General features: G+C 39.8%; 2 protein-coding genes across 8 annotated transcripts; one reads left to right on the top strand and one right to left on the bottom strand.

Annotated features, from left to right (window-relative positions):
• Positions 1-5,181: 5,181 nt before the first annotated feature.
• On the bottom strand, positions 5,182-5,577 carry LOC120290776 (CLAVATA3/ESR (CLE)-related protein 9-like). Its single transcript, XM_039307188.1, has one exon. It carries the CDS (start codon positions 5,575-5,577, stop codon positions 5,182-5,184), a length of 396 nt encoding a protein of 131 aa, XP_039163122.1.
• Positions 5,578-10,629: 5,052 nt separating this feature from the next.
• Positions 10,630-17,407, top strand: LOC104433400 (N-acetylglucosaminyl-phosphatidylinositol de-N-acetylase). Of its 7 annotated transcripts, XM_039307547.1 has the most exons (14): positions 11,212-11,609; positions 11,904-11,970; positions 12,383-12,435; positions 12,568-12,633; positions 14,219-14,324; positions 14,407-14,467; positions 14,941-15,011; positions 15,464-15,528; positions 15,599-15,643; positions 15,737-15,817; positions 16,055-16,122; positions 16,454-16,502; positions 16,806-16,966; positions 17,140-17,407. In XM_039307547.1, exons 4-14 carry the CDS (start codon positions 12,616-12,618, stop codon positions 17,246-17,248), a joined length of 834 nt encoding a protein of 277 aa, XP_039163481.1. In that variant the 5' UTR covers positions 11,212-11,609; positions 11,904-11,970; positions 12,383-12,435; positions 12,568-12,615; the 3' UTR covers positions 17,249-17,407. The 7 variants fall into 7 exon arrangements, with proteins under 7 accessions (XP_010044435.2, XP_039163481.1, XP_039163479.1 ...); XM_039307545.1 differs by lacking the exon at positions 12,383-12,435 and having other exon boundaries at positions 11,213-11,609; XM_039307550.1 differs by lacking the exons at positions 11,212-11,609; positions 11,904-11,970 and having other exon boundaries at positions 12,387-12,465.
• The last annotated feature ends 342 nt before the right edge of the window (positions 17,408-17,749 follow it).

Genomic DNA, 17,749 nt, shown 5'->3' with positions numbered 1-17,749 from the left:
CAAAAATGCCCTTCGATCTAAGAGATTAGACTATTTTTTAAACTAATATGGCTATTTAGGCCCTTATTTAAAATAAGTTCAACTTCAGACCATTATTTAAGACGATTTGGTTACTTCAAGCCTTTATTTGAAATAATATTCATTTCGGGCCATTATTTGAGAAAATAATGACACTTCAAGCTAATATTTGAAATTTTCTCTAACAATAATGAGGGATAAGTGTATTAAAAATCTTAAAATTTTTCATAAAAATATAATTGAAATCTAAAAGTTATAAAAAGTGTAATTAAATCATAAAACTTATCAAATTGGTATAATCAACATTTTCGATAACTCGGTCCAACTTGATTGACATAACATTCCAATGTAATTTTTTGAAAAAATATTTTCTTTCTCCTATGTGACAATCATGCGGCTAAAACATGAAATTTAAGGTTAAAATGCATTATTTTAGCCAAAATCTAATTTTTAATAAGTAGAATATTTAAATTAAATGAAAAAAATAAGTTACATCAAAAAATTTAAAAAAAATGGGAACATAGGGGGAAAGGCAAACTGGCAAGGGCGCCTGGCCATCGTGATCACCGCTCCACCATCGCCTGAAGCAGCAATTGTTGTGGATGGCCGATCAACAATAAGCGACGATCATTGGGCCCCTAGTAGCCAGCAACCTTCATTGATTGCAAACAAGAACCGATAAGCTCTCCCAAATTCCTCCCCTAGACATGAGCAAGGTTGCACCAATAGTGGCCCTCGGCCAGATCTAGGTGAGGGTCGGTGACCTTCACTCGAATTTGGGGAGGGCTACAACCATCGCCGACCATTGGCCGCCATCCCCAACCATTGTCGGCCTTTTTCGCAATAGTGGGGTGGATTAGCCCTTGCTATTTTCCTTCTTCTTCCTTCTTTTTTTGTAAATAAAAATTTAGCTTGGTTTTTCATTAAATTTAAATAAATACTTATTAAAAATAATATTTTGGTCAAAACTAGTCATTTTAACTTTAAATTTCATATTTTAGCTAAGGCATCACCACGTCGAATAGAGAAAATACTTAAAAAAGTTACGCTAACATTTTTGTTATTAGAGTTAATAGAATAACTTAATTGTACAAATTTGACAAGTTTTATGATTTTTTTTTTCTGTCAAAGTAATTCATTTCCATGGAAATACAAACAAAAAATATTGCAATCTAACTGCTAATCAAGACAAATCCAAGAGAACTTCAACACAAAATGAGTTATTGATAACAAGAGGAATCATCAAAACAATATTATGAGTCACCTGCTCAAAGAGCATATAAGATATTTCTTTAAACCAAAATCAGCCGTTGCACCGAATCCATCTTTAGTTATGAGCACACACTAAGGTCCATTTATTGCTATTGCTTTGCCTTTGGTGGTATGGCTTGCCTGCTCTTTAAATTTGTATTTATTTTTCCTGAGATTAATAATAATAATAATAATAATAATAATAATAATAATAATAATAATAATAATAATAATAATAAAACCACAAAACCCTAAACTATCCCACATTCACACAATTGCCTAATTTTTGTTGTTAAATCATTAATCCTAAACTTGTACTCGTATAACATATTCACTCTCTTTTTTTAGTGACACAAAAAACCTCAAATCTTATGTCCGTTTGGCATATTTACCCATCATTAAAATTCCATTAGTAGATGCCGTTAAAAATCTTATGTGTTTGCCTACATCGATGATGGAAAGTAAATGGTGATGACATGGCAAAAATATATAAACTTAGTGTATGTTTTGGTTTCTTGTTATCTTTTTACTCTCTTTTTTTAAACTTCCTCCTTGTTTTTCTTCCTTGGTTTGGCGACAATAAGGATGGTGACAACGGGATGATAAGCACTGTAGCAGTGGCAAGGGTTGACAGATGATAAATGTGTGGTGCAAATCTAAATTTGTGATTTTTTGTGTCCCACCGGCTGTGGTGACTTCGCTAGGTAGGCTTCAATCCTCTGAGGGAGGCTAGCGGGTTACTAGGTGATTTACGTGTGGCGTCGGGGTGGTGGGTCATCTGCTAGCGTCACCTGGGGGTTTACGTGGTGGTTGTTGACCAAAGCGGTTCCTCCAGCAAAAAAAAAAAAAAAAAAAAGAGCTTATAATAAACGTGTCATATGGATACAAGTATGAGATTTTTTTTGTAGCACAAAAAAAAAATTGAGGTAAATGTGTCCCATAAATATAAGTTTTGAATAAATTGTCCAATGAGTACAATTGAGATTTTTAATATTACAAAAAAAAAAAAATCTTGAGGCCAATGGGCATATTCTAGAGTTCTTTTTGTAGCTTTTGCCCTAATAATAGTAAGTATTCCATAGCTAGTCAATGCTCGTGTTAGAATATTTATATGTTAAACCACTCATTTGTCCATAAAATTTCACTCTAGAATTCTAGTAGACGGTTTTTAGAATTTTTATAAAAAAATTAATTTTTTATATTTCTATTTTCTTTTATTTTTTCCTTTTTTTTCTTCTAAGTTCAGCGAAGGTAATCGGCTAACACTTGCCGGTCATAAGAGGCTAACCATTGCCGACCATAACAGACCTCCTTGGTTGTTGGGTGAGGGTTGCAACTCTTGCTTACATTGGACGAGAGCCACGACCCTTGTCCCTTGTCAATGAGGGTCATTGGACTTGGCTCCATGGCTCCATGGTCGGCAAGGTTCAGCTAGTTGGACTTAGAAGAAAAAAAGGAAAAGAAATAACAAAAATTAAAATATATAAAAATTGGCCTCACATTTCTTAAGTCCAACTTCACCTAATATGTGTTATAAATGAGTTTGTTTTTATATTTTTCATATTAATTAGAAGTGGGCTAGTTATCAACTCATTTAAGACCCATTAAGTTGTTAGATGACCTATTTAGGACCTGCTTAAGCCTTCTTTTATAACTTAAGGCAACTCATTTTGCCAAATATAAGTTAATATATGGGTTTTAGACCAATTTTTGCCACCTGTAGTTGTGAACTCACAAAATCTCGTATGCTCAAAATTTACTTACCTATATTTTTTTGGATTTTAATAATTAATTGAAAAGGAAAATCAAAATACTATGTGATGTAAAAAGTAAAAATGAATATAAATCGTTTTGCACGTGAGATCCCAATTACTAATATAACAAAAGAAAAACATGATTTTGAATATGATATGAGTTTACTAAGACACATGAACCTAAAGCTAACACGCCATAATACAATGTAGTCAGCTAGAAATTGACACGAATTGACGATCTTTGATAAATTTTTGGTAAAAAAAATTGTTTGCCATCGAATTGAAATAGTTTGATCACAACATGAAATGACATGAGTATCCAATATCGATATAATAATACAATATATTATCGAAATTTGATTAGGCTCTTTTTCTTTTGTTAATCATGGAAATTTAAATCCCGCTCGGCGTAATTTACTAGCGTACAAGCAAACCCAACCCATTTCCAATTCTAATCTTTCCAAGGAAATCGTTTTAAGCGATTTGTACGTAAGCCACCGTTTCTTATTAATGTTTTCACGGTACGGTTAGCTCAACATTTATTAAATTTTTCAAGTTTTAAAGTTGCTTATTTGTGGGGTCATCAATTCGATTTTTTTCGTTGGCATATTAAATTTACTCTGAATTATCCTGCCGCAGACACTTGAGTCATTAATATTGGGTTCCACATGCTTTTTGTTGCGTTTACTAATTTTGTCAGAAAAGGCCCCCCCACAAGGAGGAAGGAGCTTGCATCCTCAGTATTTATCTCTAGTAAAATAGAATTTCATCTTGATAGCATGACAGGTAATTAACATGACGAATATACTCAGTCCTTACTTTTTGCTTAATTTAGATTTTGCGACATACACCTGTTGACTTTTCCTTTATATCAATACGCAAATTCACATATATTTTCTCTATGATTTTTTGAAATTCAAATAGTATCTTAAGTCTATTCGCCCGCACACTACCGTTTGTTGCTTTCCCCGCTGCATATCATTGCCGAGAGAGAATGGAGCCCGCGCAGGCGCATTATTTAGCGTGGTCGTTCACGGGTTTTTTGCTTTCTCGAATTAGTAGAGTGAACAAGGCCTAAAGGACACTCTCCCGCCGTTGCCTATGTACCCGAAGAGCTTCACCGGAAAGAGATGTCATATTGGAGAATTGGCCTATGGAAATTGAACCCATCTCGATTTAGGGACACCGTGTCGAACCCCGATTTATCCTTGAGATCACAACACGAGGCCCCCCTACTAAAGGTGAATAATAACGTCTGGGAACCGTGATTCAGATGGCACCGTAGGTGATATTGCGATCTCGTGAAGGTAAATCAACCCGAAGTGCGCCTCCGGATACCGTCACCCACGGGACACTTGATCGGGAAAGAAATTGAGAAAAAAAGGGATAAACTGCGCGCGGCTTAAAGAGCAACTGTAAAGCAAGAGCTGTACATATATCGAGTGCAGTAATTGCGAGAAGATGAAAAAACCTAACACCTCTCTCTCTCTCCTCTTTTGGCATGCACCTTTGAATCTTTGACCATAACACAACATCCAACTAAAAAGTGACATGACAGCTCCTTAGCGGTTAGCCGTAGCAGCCTTGAAATTAATTGAAGTCATGGGCATCTCTTGAACCCACCAACGCCAACGCCAAACCTCTCTGTCTCTCTCCCCAGAAAAACCCAGACAAGAACCAGCAACACAGTAAATACACGATCTATATTTGCTAGGGTTTCGTCGACCATTTCCATGCTTGTTTCTGCTCCATCCTCTCCTTCCATGAAACTCTCTCTCTCTCTCTCTCTCTCTAGCTTTCATGGAATTAGCCAAGACAAAGACAAGCGTGGAAATGGGCTCTACTACATGCTACACGAGCATAGAGGGAAGAAAATAAATACATAAAAAACCTCGAACGATTGAAAATGACGGTTTGTAGACTTTTAGCATTAGCCGTGCATGTGTGCCCCTCTCCGATCTTCTTTCCTCGTCAGCAATAAATTTGCACGTACCCCGTCGAGCCTTCCTTAATTCCTCCCTCGCTGACACCTAAGGGGAAAAAGAAGGTCTGTTGCTGCAAAGAGCGCATTTCCTCTTACCATACTTATATCAAAGAAGTTCAAACTACCCAAAAAAAAGGACTGGAAAATGCAAGAAAAATCTTCTTGAGTGTACTTTCAGTTGTGAAGGGGGTTAGGCCCGGAGGGGACGAGCCTCTTGTTGACGCCATATCTGGGGTCGATCTCGTCCGGAGGGGGCGGCGGCGGGGGCTGGCGGCGGCGGCGGATTTGTTCGAGATGGAAGCACAGAGAAGAAGTGTAATGCGGCGGATTTTCGCCGGACGAGGGATCGCAAGAATGATGGAGGAGGTGGTGGTGGTGGTGGTGGTGGCTGTCGTGGCTCCTCCAAGATTTTCCAAATGAACTGGAAGAGCGGGAGATCATCGCCGAAGTCACCGCCGACGTGGACATTACGGGGTGGAGGCAGAGAAGCAGGGTCAAGATCAAGAACTTGGTTGAAGTTGCAGAGTTGCAGGGGGTTAACGAAGAAGATGAAGATGAAGGTCTCTTCATGATTGGTGGCTGCACTTTGCTGCCGAGAGAGGCCTTCAGAAAACTTTCGAATTGGGGGGTTGATGTGAAGACGGGCGCTTTAGAGAGAGAGAGAGAGAGAGAGGGATGGAGGTGATATGAAGGAGTTTAAATGCGAAGCGAGATACACATGAAGGCAACATAAAAAGAACTAGGGCTTAGGGTTTTTTAATTTATTGCCCTTTTGTGGATGGGGGTACCTATAGTCGGTAAAGATTCAACCATCCCACTACTGATAATAACACTAGTCACGTTCGATGTGTTGGCTTGTGGGGAATGCGATCGTACCATGGCTTATATGCGAGACCAGAAGAATGTGAACTTAAATATTTTTGTTTGATTTGAGAGAATGAATGATGAAGTTGAGCGTAGAAAATGGGGAAAACCAAAACTTAATGCCATCACAATTTCACCACCTTCTCTCCATCACATCCATAGCAACATTTAAGTCTCTTAAGTATTTCTTTCTTTTTCTTTCCCTTTTTTTTAAAGAAAAATTTGTTTCCTCTATTAGTACCAAGATGAGGTTAGGATAAGGCCCAAATTTGCCTATATGTAAGTGGCAACTAACCTTTAGACGTGCATATCACGCATTCAATTATGACTATGTAAACCTCACAATGTTGAAAGACCCAATCAAATATGCAATGTATGAGTACCTACATAGAGCTTAATCAGGCATGATTTTTCGTTTGTCCTCGAACAATATATCTAGACCCCCTCAAAGCATCTTCCTTGTTAGGGACATAATGAAGTTCTCCATTTGACGATTTTGGATGATAAATGAAATTTCGATTCGGGAATAATTGTGTTTGACTCAAATTATAATTAGAACTAATCCATTGAGACCCCTAATTCTCTGTGTATCAGATAATCGTTCATTTGGGTCAAACAAAAATCAATTGTATAATTCTTGACGTAAAAATCTAGGTTGATTCATAGAGTTTTAGATAATTTAAAATTCAAAACATGTATCTCATAGCATCGATATCCTATATCTTGTTATTAAAAATAAATAAAAAAATCGATCGATTTGCTTGATTGCCACAAATATTAATACTAGAATTATCATTGAGGAAGTTTAATTTCATGTTGGGTCTAAAATTTAGACTGAGTTTGGTTGCTTCATATCTAATGTATACAACCCTCGTTTCATGAGTGTCAATTAGCATCTAGAGTCGCAAAATTATATGAGGATTTGCCAAATTCCAGGAGAGTAGTATTGCATAGATGCATGCTTTGGTCCCCCACCATTATTTTAGCATCTTGAGTTAGAATTAATGAGGACTTATGTCACCGGAATTTCTTCCGAAACGAAATATCCTTCATTGAAAGTCATTTTTTGACTTATGTATAAAGAAACAAGGGTTCTACATCTATTTCAAACAGAATATATCACAAGCAAAAGGAACCAACAACTTATGTCAGATTAGGACCATAAAAACACAAATTAAGCTGGAATTTAATCAATGACGAGGTTTGAAAGATACAGACTCAATGAAGTAGCTAGATATAAACAAACTAAGCCAAAATTTAATTGACGGCACAACTCAGAGTAAAGATGCACGCTAGAATTTAATCAATAATGTGAATCTGAAAACTAGAACAGGGAAAATAAAGTGCAGTACAGAAAGATAAGAGTACTAAAATTATAATAAATTTGTTTGATTTGTGGGAGGTTCCTAATTGACCACCAGTGGTATTTATAATGGTTGCGTGATAACTATTTTCTAGAGGTTTTTCTAGAGATTTTCGACAGTTGCATTTCCTGGAATTGGTATCCGTTGATGGCCTCCATGTCCTTCTATATCCGCAAATTTCGTGCCCTCGATTTAATAAAACCATGCTTCTATTGCTAAACGATCGGTCCTCCTAGACGGTGTGTTAACTACTTACTTTTGCCTGATCGTTATTTGTCTCGTGATCCTGCTCATAAGTGATAACTGTTCCCTCAAGAAAATGTAGACACATTTGCAGATTTCGAAACCGTGATTCATCCACCGCCTCAATTGCTTTGTTTAAGTAAACAGTTGCCGGTTCTTCTCCAGCCATATCAACGGCCGTTCCGAGATCGTCACTGTTCACCGCCACCGATCGACGCAATTGTCCATCCTCCAACGCCGTTCATCCGAGCTCGACTCTACTTTGTTTCTCGGCCGGAAACGCGAGGCGACTCGGCTCCTGCTCGAGATCCCTCCGCGGGGGCAAATATTCATCGCGGGCGCACATTGAAGCTTCCTTCATCGATTCCATCAATACTCGTATCTTCGCCTTGCTTCATTAATTGGGTAATCTTTCCTCTGTTTTGCTTTGCTTTGGTTAAGGCCGACCTGCATTAAAACGCTTGGGTACGGATCGCTTAGAATCGAAACTGTCTCTCCTTGATTTACTCAGATCTGAAGGTTGCAATACTGAGTTTGTATTCAAAGCTGCACTGATTTCGAATTTGAGATATGTTTTGGAAGCATACACCACCTGTTCAATAAATTCTCTACGGAATCTGGAGGGACTCAATTGATAAAAACATGAAAAAATTTAGAATTCAATTGGCACAATTAAAAAGACTTATGACTAAATTGGTCAAAATATAATAAATTTATTACTTTTTGAACAATTTTCCTTGTATTACCACCCTTCATGAAACATATTTTTTTTCCTTTGTAATTTATGGAAGGATGATAGCAATTATAAATGCCTATGGGAGCATTACTTCCTTGCGTAGGCATTTAACACAACCTATGAACTTTTGTAGGATGTCCTTTAGCAAATTACTGACATATACAAGACTGACTTCGGGTGCGCATGGTAAACTTCCCCAGCCAAAGAATTTCTATTAGGGGTTGCATGGTAATGTTTCTGTTTCCTTTTCGTTAGGGAACGTAAAACAAAAAAGTGTTTGTTCAGGGGAACAATTTTTGAACAAAAGAACGCGTTTGGTAACGTTTGTTTAGGGAATAAAAAATGAATAGAAACACGTTTAGTAAATTTTATTCTTTTTTGTTTCTTTTAATTTTTTAAACATTTTTATTTTATTTTTCAGTTTTTCCTTTCTTTTTTATTTTTTATCTTTTCGGCCGGCCACCGCCTCTCCGGCGATCGGCCGACGGGGGGCCGGGCGGCCTCGCCCGGCCATGGCGAGGCTCGCCGGCCTCGCGAGGCCGAGCCTCACCGTGGTTGGGCGAGGCTCGGCCTCGTCGGATCCGGGCGAGCCCGAGCTCGCCCGGCCAAGGCGAGGCTCGGCGAGAGCTCGCCCAACCATGGTGAGGCTCGGCGTCGCGGGGCGGCGACGCTCCGGCGAGGTCGCCGACCCTTGACGGCGTCACCGGCCCTCGACGGCCTGTCGCCGGCCATGGCCGAGGCTGGCAACCGGCCAAAGAAAAAGAAGAAAAAAAGAAGAAGAAAAGAAGAAGGAAAGAGAAGAGAGAGAAAATATGTTTCTTCAAAATTGTTTGGGAACAAGAAACAACAATTTGTTGTTTCTTTTTTTTGTTCCGGAACAAAAGACAAAAAAGAATGTAAACGCGACCAAACGCATTTTGTTCTTTTTTTGTTCCCTGAACAAAATCCGTACGTAAGTGTTCCGGAAACACTTCTTTGGAGCGTTTCCATGCACACCCTTATTCTCTTCCTCAGAACAAAAAAAGAATAGAAACCTGTTTGATAACGGCAAGTTAGTTTTTGTTAGGGAATAAAAAGTTAGCCCGGGAATGGTTTTGGAATAGAAATGAGAAGTAAAAAAGTTGCTTCTTGTTCCCAGGGAACAAGTTTAAGAAATAAGTGAATTTTTTTTTCTTTTATTCTTCTCTTGCTGACCACCATTGACCGCCCTTGACTGTTGCCGCCGCCGCCACCGGAGGCCAACCGACCGTCGCGCCGCCGGCCGCCGCCGCCGACCGTTCGCCCGCCGTCGCCAGGCCTTGCGCCGCCGCACGCCGCGCCGTCGGCCGACGGCCGGGCTGACCGCCGCCGCCCGCCGCCGCACGCCGGCGGCGATCGGCCGGCGGCGACGTGCGGCAACGGCAGCGTCCGGCGGCGGCGGCGGTCTACCGGCAAAAAAAAAAAAAAAAAATATAAAAAGAAACTATTTTTTACCAAACGCATTTCTATTCTTTTTCTATTTCTAGATTAAAAATTTTGTGTAGTTACCAAATGGGCTTTTTTACATAGAAATTGTTTAGGAATAGAAATAGAAAAACTATTTCGAAAAAAATTGTTCCTCAGCCAAGAAATGTTGCCATGCGCAGCCTTCTTATCATTTGGGTAGAATGACTTTCTTACGATGGCCGTGAAACAGTTATTAAATACCTTAAAAAATCTAAAACGTCCTTTTTCAATTATAAATACAAAATGAAGATTGCACCAAATACAAGTCAATTTTTAAGTAAAGTAATCTGATCAATCTTAGTCATGTCAAATTAATTTGATATGCTCTTGCATTAAAATATTATGGACCATCATTTTGTATCCAAGCACGATGATATGAGGAAATATCCTCTACAAAGTGATCATCGAGGGTGCCGGAGCTAAAAGAGTCTAATGTATTGCCCCAGCTTCGCCAATGATATTTAAGTCACATAAATTTTCAGGCTAGACCCAAGTCCTAGTTGGGCTGGTCGAGCTTCCTGATGCAATGACATTCTCAAGCCCGCAACATTTGCCTTTACCGTCTGGACAGCCGCCTGCCCTTTGATCATCTTTACTTCTTGTTTTCATGTTTAGAAAATACGTACATTAAATTAATAATTGAATTTCTCCTCTATCATTTAGCAAATCGAAAAAAATGAATTGTCACATCTACTAATAACCCATTCATATAAAAAAAAATTTGTTACTCACTTTTAGCCTACCCATCCAATTTTTCGCTTGACGAGTTGTCAATTTCTTTTATTTTTTCTCGTAAATTCATTGTAACGTCATCGGATTCAGTAATCTAACTTTTCATGAACCATGCGAAGAAATAAGAAGATCTAAGGAGGATCACTTATCAAATTAAAAGCCCAGCCCATGTCTCATTGAATCCATAGGCCCAAAAACCCACAGAACACCCGACCCGGGTCGGGCTCCTCATCTGCTCGCTCCAGAGAGAGGTGGCCGAGATCGTGAATCCGGTCGGAGCCAGTCGTCTGAATTCTCAGGTAACTCGAGCGTTCTTCTCTTCCCGTTCATCTCGCCCATCGTCGGGGTTGGTCTTCGATGGGTCGGTCTCGATTGATGCTTGATTTCCCTGTTTGTCTTAGGTTGCGGGTTGTAGTGGGTCATGATTCCGCGAGTTTAGATGGGTCGGTTCAGTTCGTTTCCCATGCTCTCATGTGGCCGATCGAACGCGTTCGCCGGAGACGAATCTGCAGTCGTGCCGAACCTGATCCTGCTCACCCATTTGCCATCTCCGACGTGTGGGTCGAGCCGGCATTAATCCGCTGTCGATCGTCCTGATTCTAAACTAGTTTGCTTTGGCTGAAGATCGGATTTTTATTTACTCCCAGTTTTCTTCGGTTGGTTCATCACTGGTAGGGGTGTCAAAAGACCCGACCCGACCTGAACACGACCCGAATACAAAACACGTATACGTGTTTCGTGTTCGGGTAACAAATATAAAACAAGAAAAAAAGAATGTGTTCGGGTTGGGTCAAGGTTCGAACATTGTTCGACCCGAAACAAGTTTTCTAAAGTCCAAAGACGCCAAAACCCAAAAACACAAACGCTTTAGGCTTTAGGCTTTAGCCCCAAAAACGCGAACAGTCGATCACAATTCAAGCACTGAAGGCTGAAGCACATACCTCGTCGGCTCCGCGTTCTTCTCCGACGAGTGCGCCTTCTCGTGGAATCCGCTGCCGCCCTCCGATCGACGCGCCTCCGCCTCCGCCTCGCCGTCGCCGTCGCCACCCGTCGCCTCCGCCTCGCCGACGCCGAAACCCTTGCCGCCGCGTGTGGCCGACCATCGTCGACAGCTTGGGGACTGGGTTCGCTCGGCGATCATGGCGCTCGTTTCTCGCCTCGTTTCCAAGTCCCGGCAGGTGAGGAGCCCCCCCTCCAGATCCACGCGCCTTCCCCCCTCTCGCCGCTCGTCAAATGCCGTCCCGAATTTCTGCTCGATGGCGCTCAACATTGGCCGTGGAGATCGGGAATTTTGCGTTTCGCAAAGTCGCCGCTTTCCGCTCGGGCGATTGTTGATGATTGTCTGTTGCTCTTCGTTGCGGGGCGATTTGATTCGGCGATTGTGTTTCTGTGCGCTTGAATTTTTAGATTCTTGTATTAAGGAAATTGCTTGTCTGATGCATTTAGTTGTCTATGAAATTCTTTGGGTTCAGGTTAAAAGTTAAGCTGAAGCAGCTAGCTGAGCAGTATGTGCTTTCTGAACAACATCATGAACAGGAGGTAAAGTTCTTTAAAATTGATTGATGGGTCTTTCTTGTTCGAGCAAAACTGTTAAAATGAATGGTTGGTTGGAGTGTGAATGGGCGGTAGGAGAGGAAGAAGGCTGTAGGCAATGTCTTTCGCCTTTTATCAAGCTTCAGTGTTTCAGTATCTCATATTAGCCTCGATTCTGGGGCCGGAACAGTTTTGCTCTTAGAAACTATTTTTGTACTTTTGAAAAACGGCTAGCTGGAATACTTACAGATGGAAGTTTCTGGAGAATTATGGCATTTGTGGTTCGTGATAATTGCATTTGAGATTCTCAATTATGGATTGACAAGTTCTGGAGAATAGAGTAATGTATATTTGTTTTCCTGTGGATCTTTTGGTCTCTTCATATATGTGGTGTTAGAAAGTTTGCTCTCCACTGCAGAGCGAGGAATACGAAGATTAATTTATGGCAATCAAAATCTTGTCACGATCAAGGTCACATTTTTGTCCTATCACAAAAATAAGGTTACTTTCATGGAAAAAAATAAGCTGATAGACTTGAACTATACATTCTGAAAACTTATGCCATATTTACGTCTTTTAATTTTCGTCGTGAATTTATTGTAGAATTGCCAAATACGACCACGGAGTCAAGCTCGATGTTGTCTTCTCTCGATGATTGACGTATTAGAGGTCAGTATTTTATAATATGCAACTTGTGTAAGTCCTCCTTCTCTTTTTGCGCTCCTAACAATGCTGCCCTTCCTGAATTTATTATTGGAAGCTTTGGACAGAAAAGGTTATCTCATTCTTGAATTTGTACGGGCAATGCATAGTATTCCTATGTTTGAGCGAACTTGGCTGACGAACATGACCCATAATGCTATTTTTTAAGAGAATGTTTGGCGATTTTAAGTTGGGAGAGAAATGATATGGGAGAAAGGCAGAAGGCAATACCTACATCTTTGTTTTAGATGTATAATGAAGTAAATTGATGTGGAGGAGAAAGAAGATAGGACGCGAAAGCTCTTTGTATTATATTCGTATGAAAATAGACTGGTAATACTGCAGTATATGCCTTGGGAATTGATTTACTTCCATTCCCTTGAAGATCCCATGTGGCCAAGAACGAGTCTTTGGTCTTTAGGGTGGATTTGGCCACTGCAGTGAGGTTCAAGATCATGGTTTGGAAGACCAAGAGGTATAAGGTAATAGTGGTGGGTGCTAATGTGACTCTCAATGATCAGGCTGCTAAGAATTTAGGGGGTTGTTGCTTTTGGCAGGTGGGGACTTCTGTTGTTGCTTTAGCTTTGATTTTGCTTGACTAAGGGCTGAGTTGGACTCTCCCTTGTGTGAGGAAGGCTGAGAATGAGAGTAATTTTCTGGTATTCCTGGATAGTGGGCAGTGTTGGTTAATGTTTGCATTAGAAATGAGTGCTGGTTAGCGTTTGGATTAGAAATGATTTATTTAATGGAAGAGGGAAAAAAATCATTGTTTTGGGATGGTTTCGTTGAATGAAGATTTGAATGAATCATGGTGTTTGGTTCTTATGATATGTAGTCCTTATCCTTCATTACATTGAGTTCTTCGGGGTTGTTCAGATTCCTGGTCTTTGCAAACAGAGTGAATTTTGTTTGCCTTCTTAAAATTCTCGCGTGAAAGACTGCATTGGGAGGAGAATCTGGTTTTGTTAATTTTTGTGTATCTTTGGTGTGTGTCAGATCAATTATAGGACAGATGATGGCCAATCTTGCACGATGCATGATTTCATTTTTGTCCAGAGAAGTTCTGGCAATAGCATGAGATTCTTGCTGCACAAGAAGTTACTACAAAATTAGACAGCTCGATTCTCCATGTGTAAAACCCTTTTCAGCATATTTACCGAGCTCACCATACCTTATGAATTCTTGGGCATTGGCAAGAAGTGCAGCTTTTCTTATTTCTGATTCTCTAGCATCTTCTTTTTCAATTGTATGAATGTATTTCTTAAACATTTACTTCTCTCCGACCCCATTTTAACTTCTTTCTTTTCCCCACATGCATATGCTTGTGCTCATTTGTAGAAGATACATTCATTTGCGGCCCGAAAAAGAAAAGAAAAGGAAGACCCGAAAACCCGACCCGATCCGAATTTCCTATGCTAGTTTAATGTGTTTCGGGTCGGGTCGGGTAACATCAAGACCCGACCCGTTTACACCCCTAATCACTGGTGATGGGTGACTCTTTCAGCTGGATTTAGCTGGTTGTTTTAACGACGTATGTGTGTTATTTTCGCAGGCACGAGCGGGCATCATGTGGCTCTTGGCTCTCGCGTCGCTAGTTTTTCTATGGTTTGCGTCTCTAATAGCATACTTCCCCAGAAAACCTGCGTTTCTCATCAGTGGTTGGTGATCCAGTTCATCACTTGTCGTCTTGTTGAGTCATTTATCGTTTTGTTTGTAATTGTTTCATGTGGTAATAATCAGGCGAAAATGCTAACAAGAGCAATGCATTGCTGGTTGTAGCCCACCCTGACGACGAGTCCATGTAAGTTTTTCTTTGAATGTTTCTAATTGTTGGCTGAAAAGCAAAGCTACTTTTAGTGCATATTGTTCTGTTATTCGTTCTGAATACATCCATTGTCTAAGGCTCCAAGCTCAAGGCTGAGTTTTTTCCCCTTGTGCAAGAAATGTCACCTATCACTTGTGCTAATAATCTATGAATGCCTATCATGTATTTAGAGCGACAAACTTCCTTAGTTTCAAAGGACGTTCTATAGTGCCTTTTGTGAGTTGCGAAACTTACTTGTGTATATTGATAATAACCATTTATAGTTGAAGGTATTCTTGGGTTTTATGAGATTACTATTATCAAGGTCTATATCTTCCCTTCTCAAGACTACTCTATAGTTGTCCAACAATCCAACATGTTCACATGGCAAAAATGCTCATAAATTTATCTGTTAAATAATGAAATGATTTTTCAGTGTATTGAAGATTTTCTGGATTATTCATTTGCAGGTTTTTCTCACCAACAATAAGTTTTCTCACTTCAAGGGGACATAACCTTCATATTTTATGCTTGTCGGTTGGTAATGTGATATTTTCTTTGTGTTATCTCATTAGGACTGTTCTTATTAGGATTCTTAATTGATTTCTTGCATTATACTGGTGTGGTGGACCAGCGCAGACGCTCTCACTGTTGTCTAAGTATTAAAATGGAAAGACTCCGAAATGGTCTAAACCATGAGCTGTAGTTGGAGCTCATATGCTTTTGAGAGCAATACTAGTATGATCTTAGCAAAAAAGAAGTTATGGAATAGAATTTCATGCATCACACTGCGAGCTTCCAAAATTTTTGGTAATTGTTTCAGTAATGTTGTTTTGTGTCATCCCATCACGTGATAAATTGGGAGTAAAAGGAATTTTTAGCACATTGTCTCATGGTGCCTTTCTGTCAAGAATGTTCTTAGAAAAGTTGTTTTCTGTACTCTGTGATCTATTGTGCACGTGCTTCTCTTGCTTAGCTTCATTTGCTTTTAAGGTGATGCTGATGGCAAAGGAAATATAAGAAAAGAGGAGCTTTACCAAGCTTGTGTGACTTTCAAGGTGATTTTCAGAACTTGTCCATACATTTTGTCCACATTTTGAACTGTCTAATGTGGAATCTTGTATGAAGGTGCCCCGCCAACAAGTTAAAGTCATGGACCATCCAGATTTGCAGGTACTACCTGATCAGTGAAGTCTATAGTTGTCTATCTTAATTTTATTAGAAATTTTGGCTTGAGTTGTCTTTAATTTTATCTATAATGTCTAGGATGGGTTTGGCAACAAATGGAATCATAACTTATTATCCAAGATCATAGAAGAGGAAGTCCTTGCTCGTGGCATTAATGTGGTAAGATATTGACTGAAAGCAGGCACTTTAATTAATCTTTGGGAAGTTAGATGCTCTTCGCCCCTGTTTCCATAATCGCCTTTGATAATTTATGCAAGCAGTCATGAAATTTCTTCATTTGTATTGTATGCATTTGCGCATCTTTATCCATTATGTCAAATTGAGAATTCTAGTTGCTCTGGTAACATAGTGAGTGATCTTGCTTATAGGATGATACTCATCAAATGGGCTTCTCAGGTTATCACTTTTGATGACTATGGTGTTTCGGGCCATTGCAACCATCGTGATGTGCATTTTGGGGTTCGGTTAGTGAAATGATTCAACTTTTGTCTTTCCCTTGCTGCATCTTATAAATTTTCCAGTGATGTCCTTTATGCATGTGAGGACTTTAATATAATTAACATTTAGCAGTATAATCTCTCTCTCTCTCTCTCTCTCTCTCTCTCGGTGCTTTTCTCAATGCACCTTATGAATCAAACATGGTCGGTGGCTTATTACTCACCTTTCCAGTTCACATTGGTTTGTCCACTGCTAATGAGGGGATTGATCTGTTCCAGCTGCAATCTTATCTATGGCATACCTAAATTGTTTATAAGTAATCTTATTCTTCTTTTCATGGCATTCTGGTGTGAGCAGGACATTCCTTCAAGAGACGGCACAAAGAGATATCGAGGCCTGGGAACTTGTATGTTTTCTTTCCCTTGCTATGCCTCAGCTCTATTTCTCACTATGGTGAGCTATGGTCTGAAAGCCTATCATCATAAAATGGTTCAACTTTGGAATTCGGCTTCTTAGACTCTTTGACTATAGACTTACTTCCAGTGATAGTTCTTGTCACTTTATAATGGACACTTTTGTTATTTTGATATGATATCATCGCTCTGTGAGATCATAATCCATCTGCCAATTGAATTTGGTATTTTTTTTTTTTATCTTGGATGTGATGTACCGTGTTGTTTGTTATCTCAATATCTTTGATGTTTTGCAGGTAAGTACCAACATCTTACGCAAGTATAGTGGACCAGTTGATTTTTGGATATCCATGTTGTTTGCCTTGCTTAGCCCCACTGGGTCAGCGCATTGCTTAATGAATGAGAATCCTCGGAGGAGCTTTATTGCTATGTCGCAACACTCGAGTCAATGGGTTTGGTACGCATCCTGTCCTGTATCAGCTTTTAATTAGAGAGAGACCACTAACATTGTTATGAAGATTCTCCTCTACTCTTTCACTCCGTGTCCTACAAATTTCCCTTAAGTTCAAGCAATCTTGGTGAAGGATTTCTTTTCTTCAAGTGGATAAAATCTTCTCCTTCACATTGTAGGTTTCGCAAGCTTTTCGTTTCCTTCTCTAGCTACACATATGTAAACACGCTAAGAAGCATCGACAGATTGGAGCAAGTGCAACGAAAGGGCAATGATCAAGAATTGTAGCATTGTAAATTTAATATTTGGCATTTTGCTGCTGTTGGGGTTCCCTTAACACCGTGGATGGAAGTTAGATGTCTGTTGTAAGCCGAAACTTTTGATGAACCCCCCTTGATATGAATGGTTCTTTTCCCTTTACAATTCCTTTTTATTGTTCATGATGAATGTCCTGTTTTGAACTTACTTTTTGGATAATTTTCGTGCGGAGGCGATGCCAACGGTTCGACTGATTACTCGGACCTATCTGTTGATGTGATAAGTACGTGGACATGTGCCTGCGACTCCCGGGGAAAGCGATCACGTCGCTCAGCTGCCGAAGGTCAACACGATAACCTGCACATATGAAAGCCCACATTTCACTTGAGGATTGCATATAATCACTAGTCACGCCTCAACAATGATATTACTGAAAACCCACTTAAAAGAAATGAGGTGGGATGGCCGGATTAATCTTGAAATTTGAACGGACGAATCGGATCCATGGTTTGGATTGACGATTCCCACTGA

Source organism: Eucalyptus grandis, chromosome 2 (genome assembly GCF_016545825.1).
Source record: "Eucalyptus grandis isolate ANBG69807.140 chromosome 2, ASM1654582v1, whole genome shotgun sequence".
Lineage (NCBI taxonomy): Eukaryota > Viridiplantae > Streptophyta > Magnoliopsida > Myrtales > Myrtaceae > Eucalyptus > Eucalyptus grandis.
The sequence above is the reverse complement of the archived record's forward strand: the minus strand, read 5'-3'. Positions and strand labels throughout refer to the sequence as shown.

Excerpts from the sequence above, each read along its gene's own strand:
- LOC120290776 (XM_039307188.1), bottom strand. The coding sequence starts at position 5,577 with ATGAAGAGACCTTCATCTTCATCTTCTTCGTTAACCCCCTGCAACTCT.
- LOC104433400 (XM_039307544.1), top strand. The coding sequence starts at position 13,122 with ATGGTTTGGAAGACCAAGAGGTATAAG. Across the intron at positions 15,012-15,463 it reads TATTTTATGCTTGTCGGTTG|GTGATGCTGATGGCAAAGGA; the intron begins GTAATGTGATAT and ends TTTGCTTTTAAG. Across the intron at positions 15,644-15,736 it reads TGGACCATCCAGATTTGCAG|GATGGGTTTGGCAACAAATG; the intron begins GTACTACCTGAT and ends TATAATGTCTAG.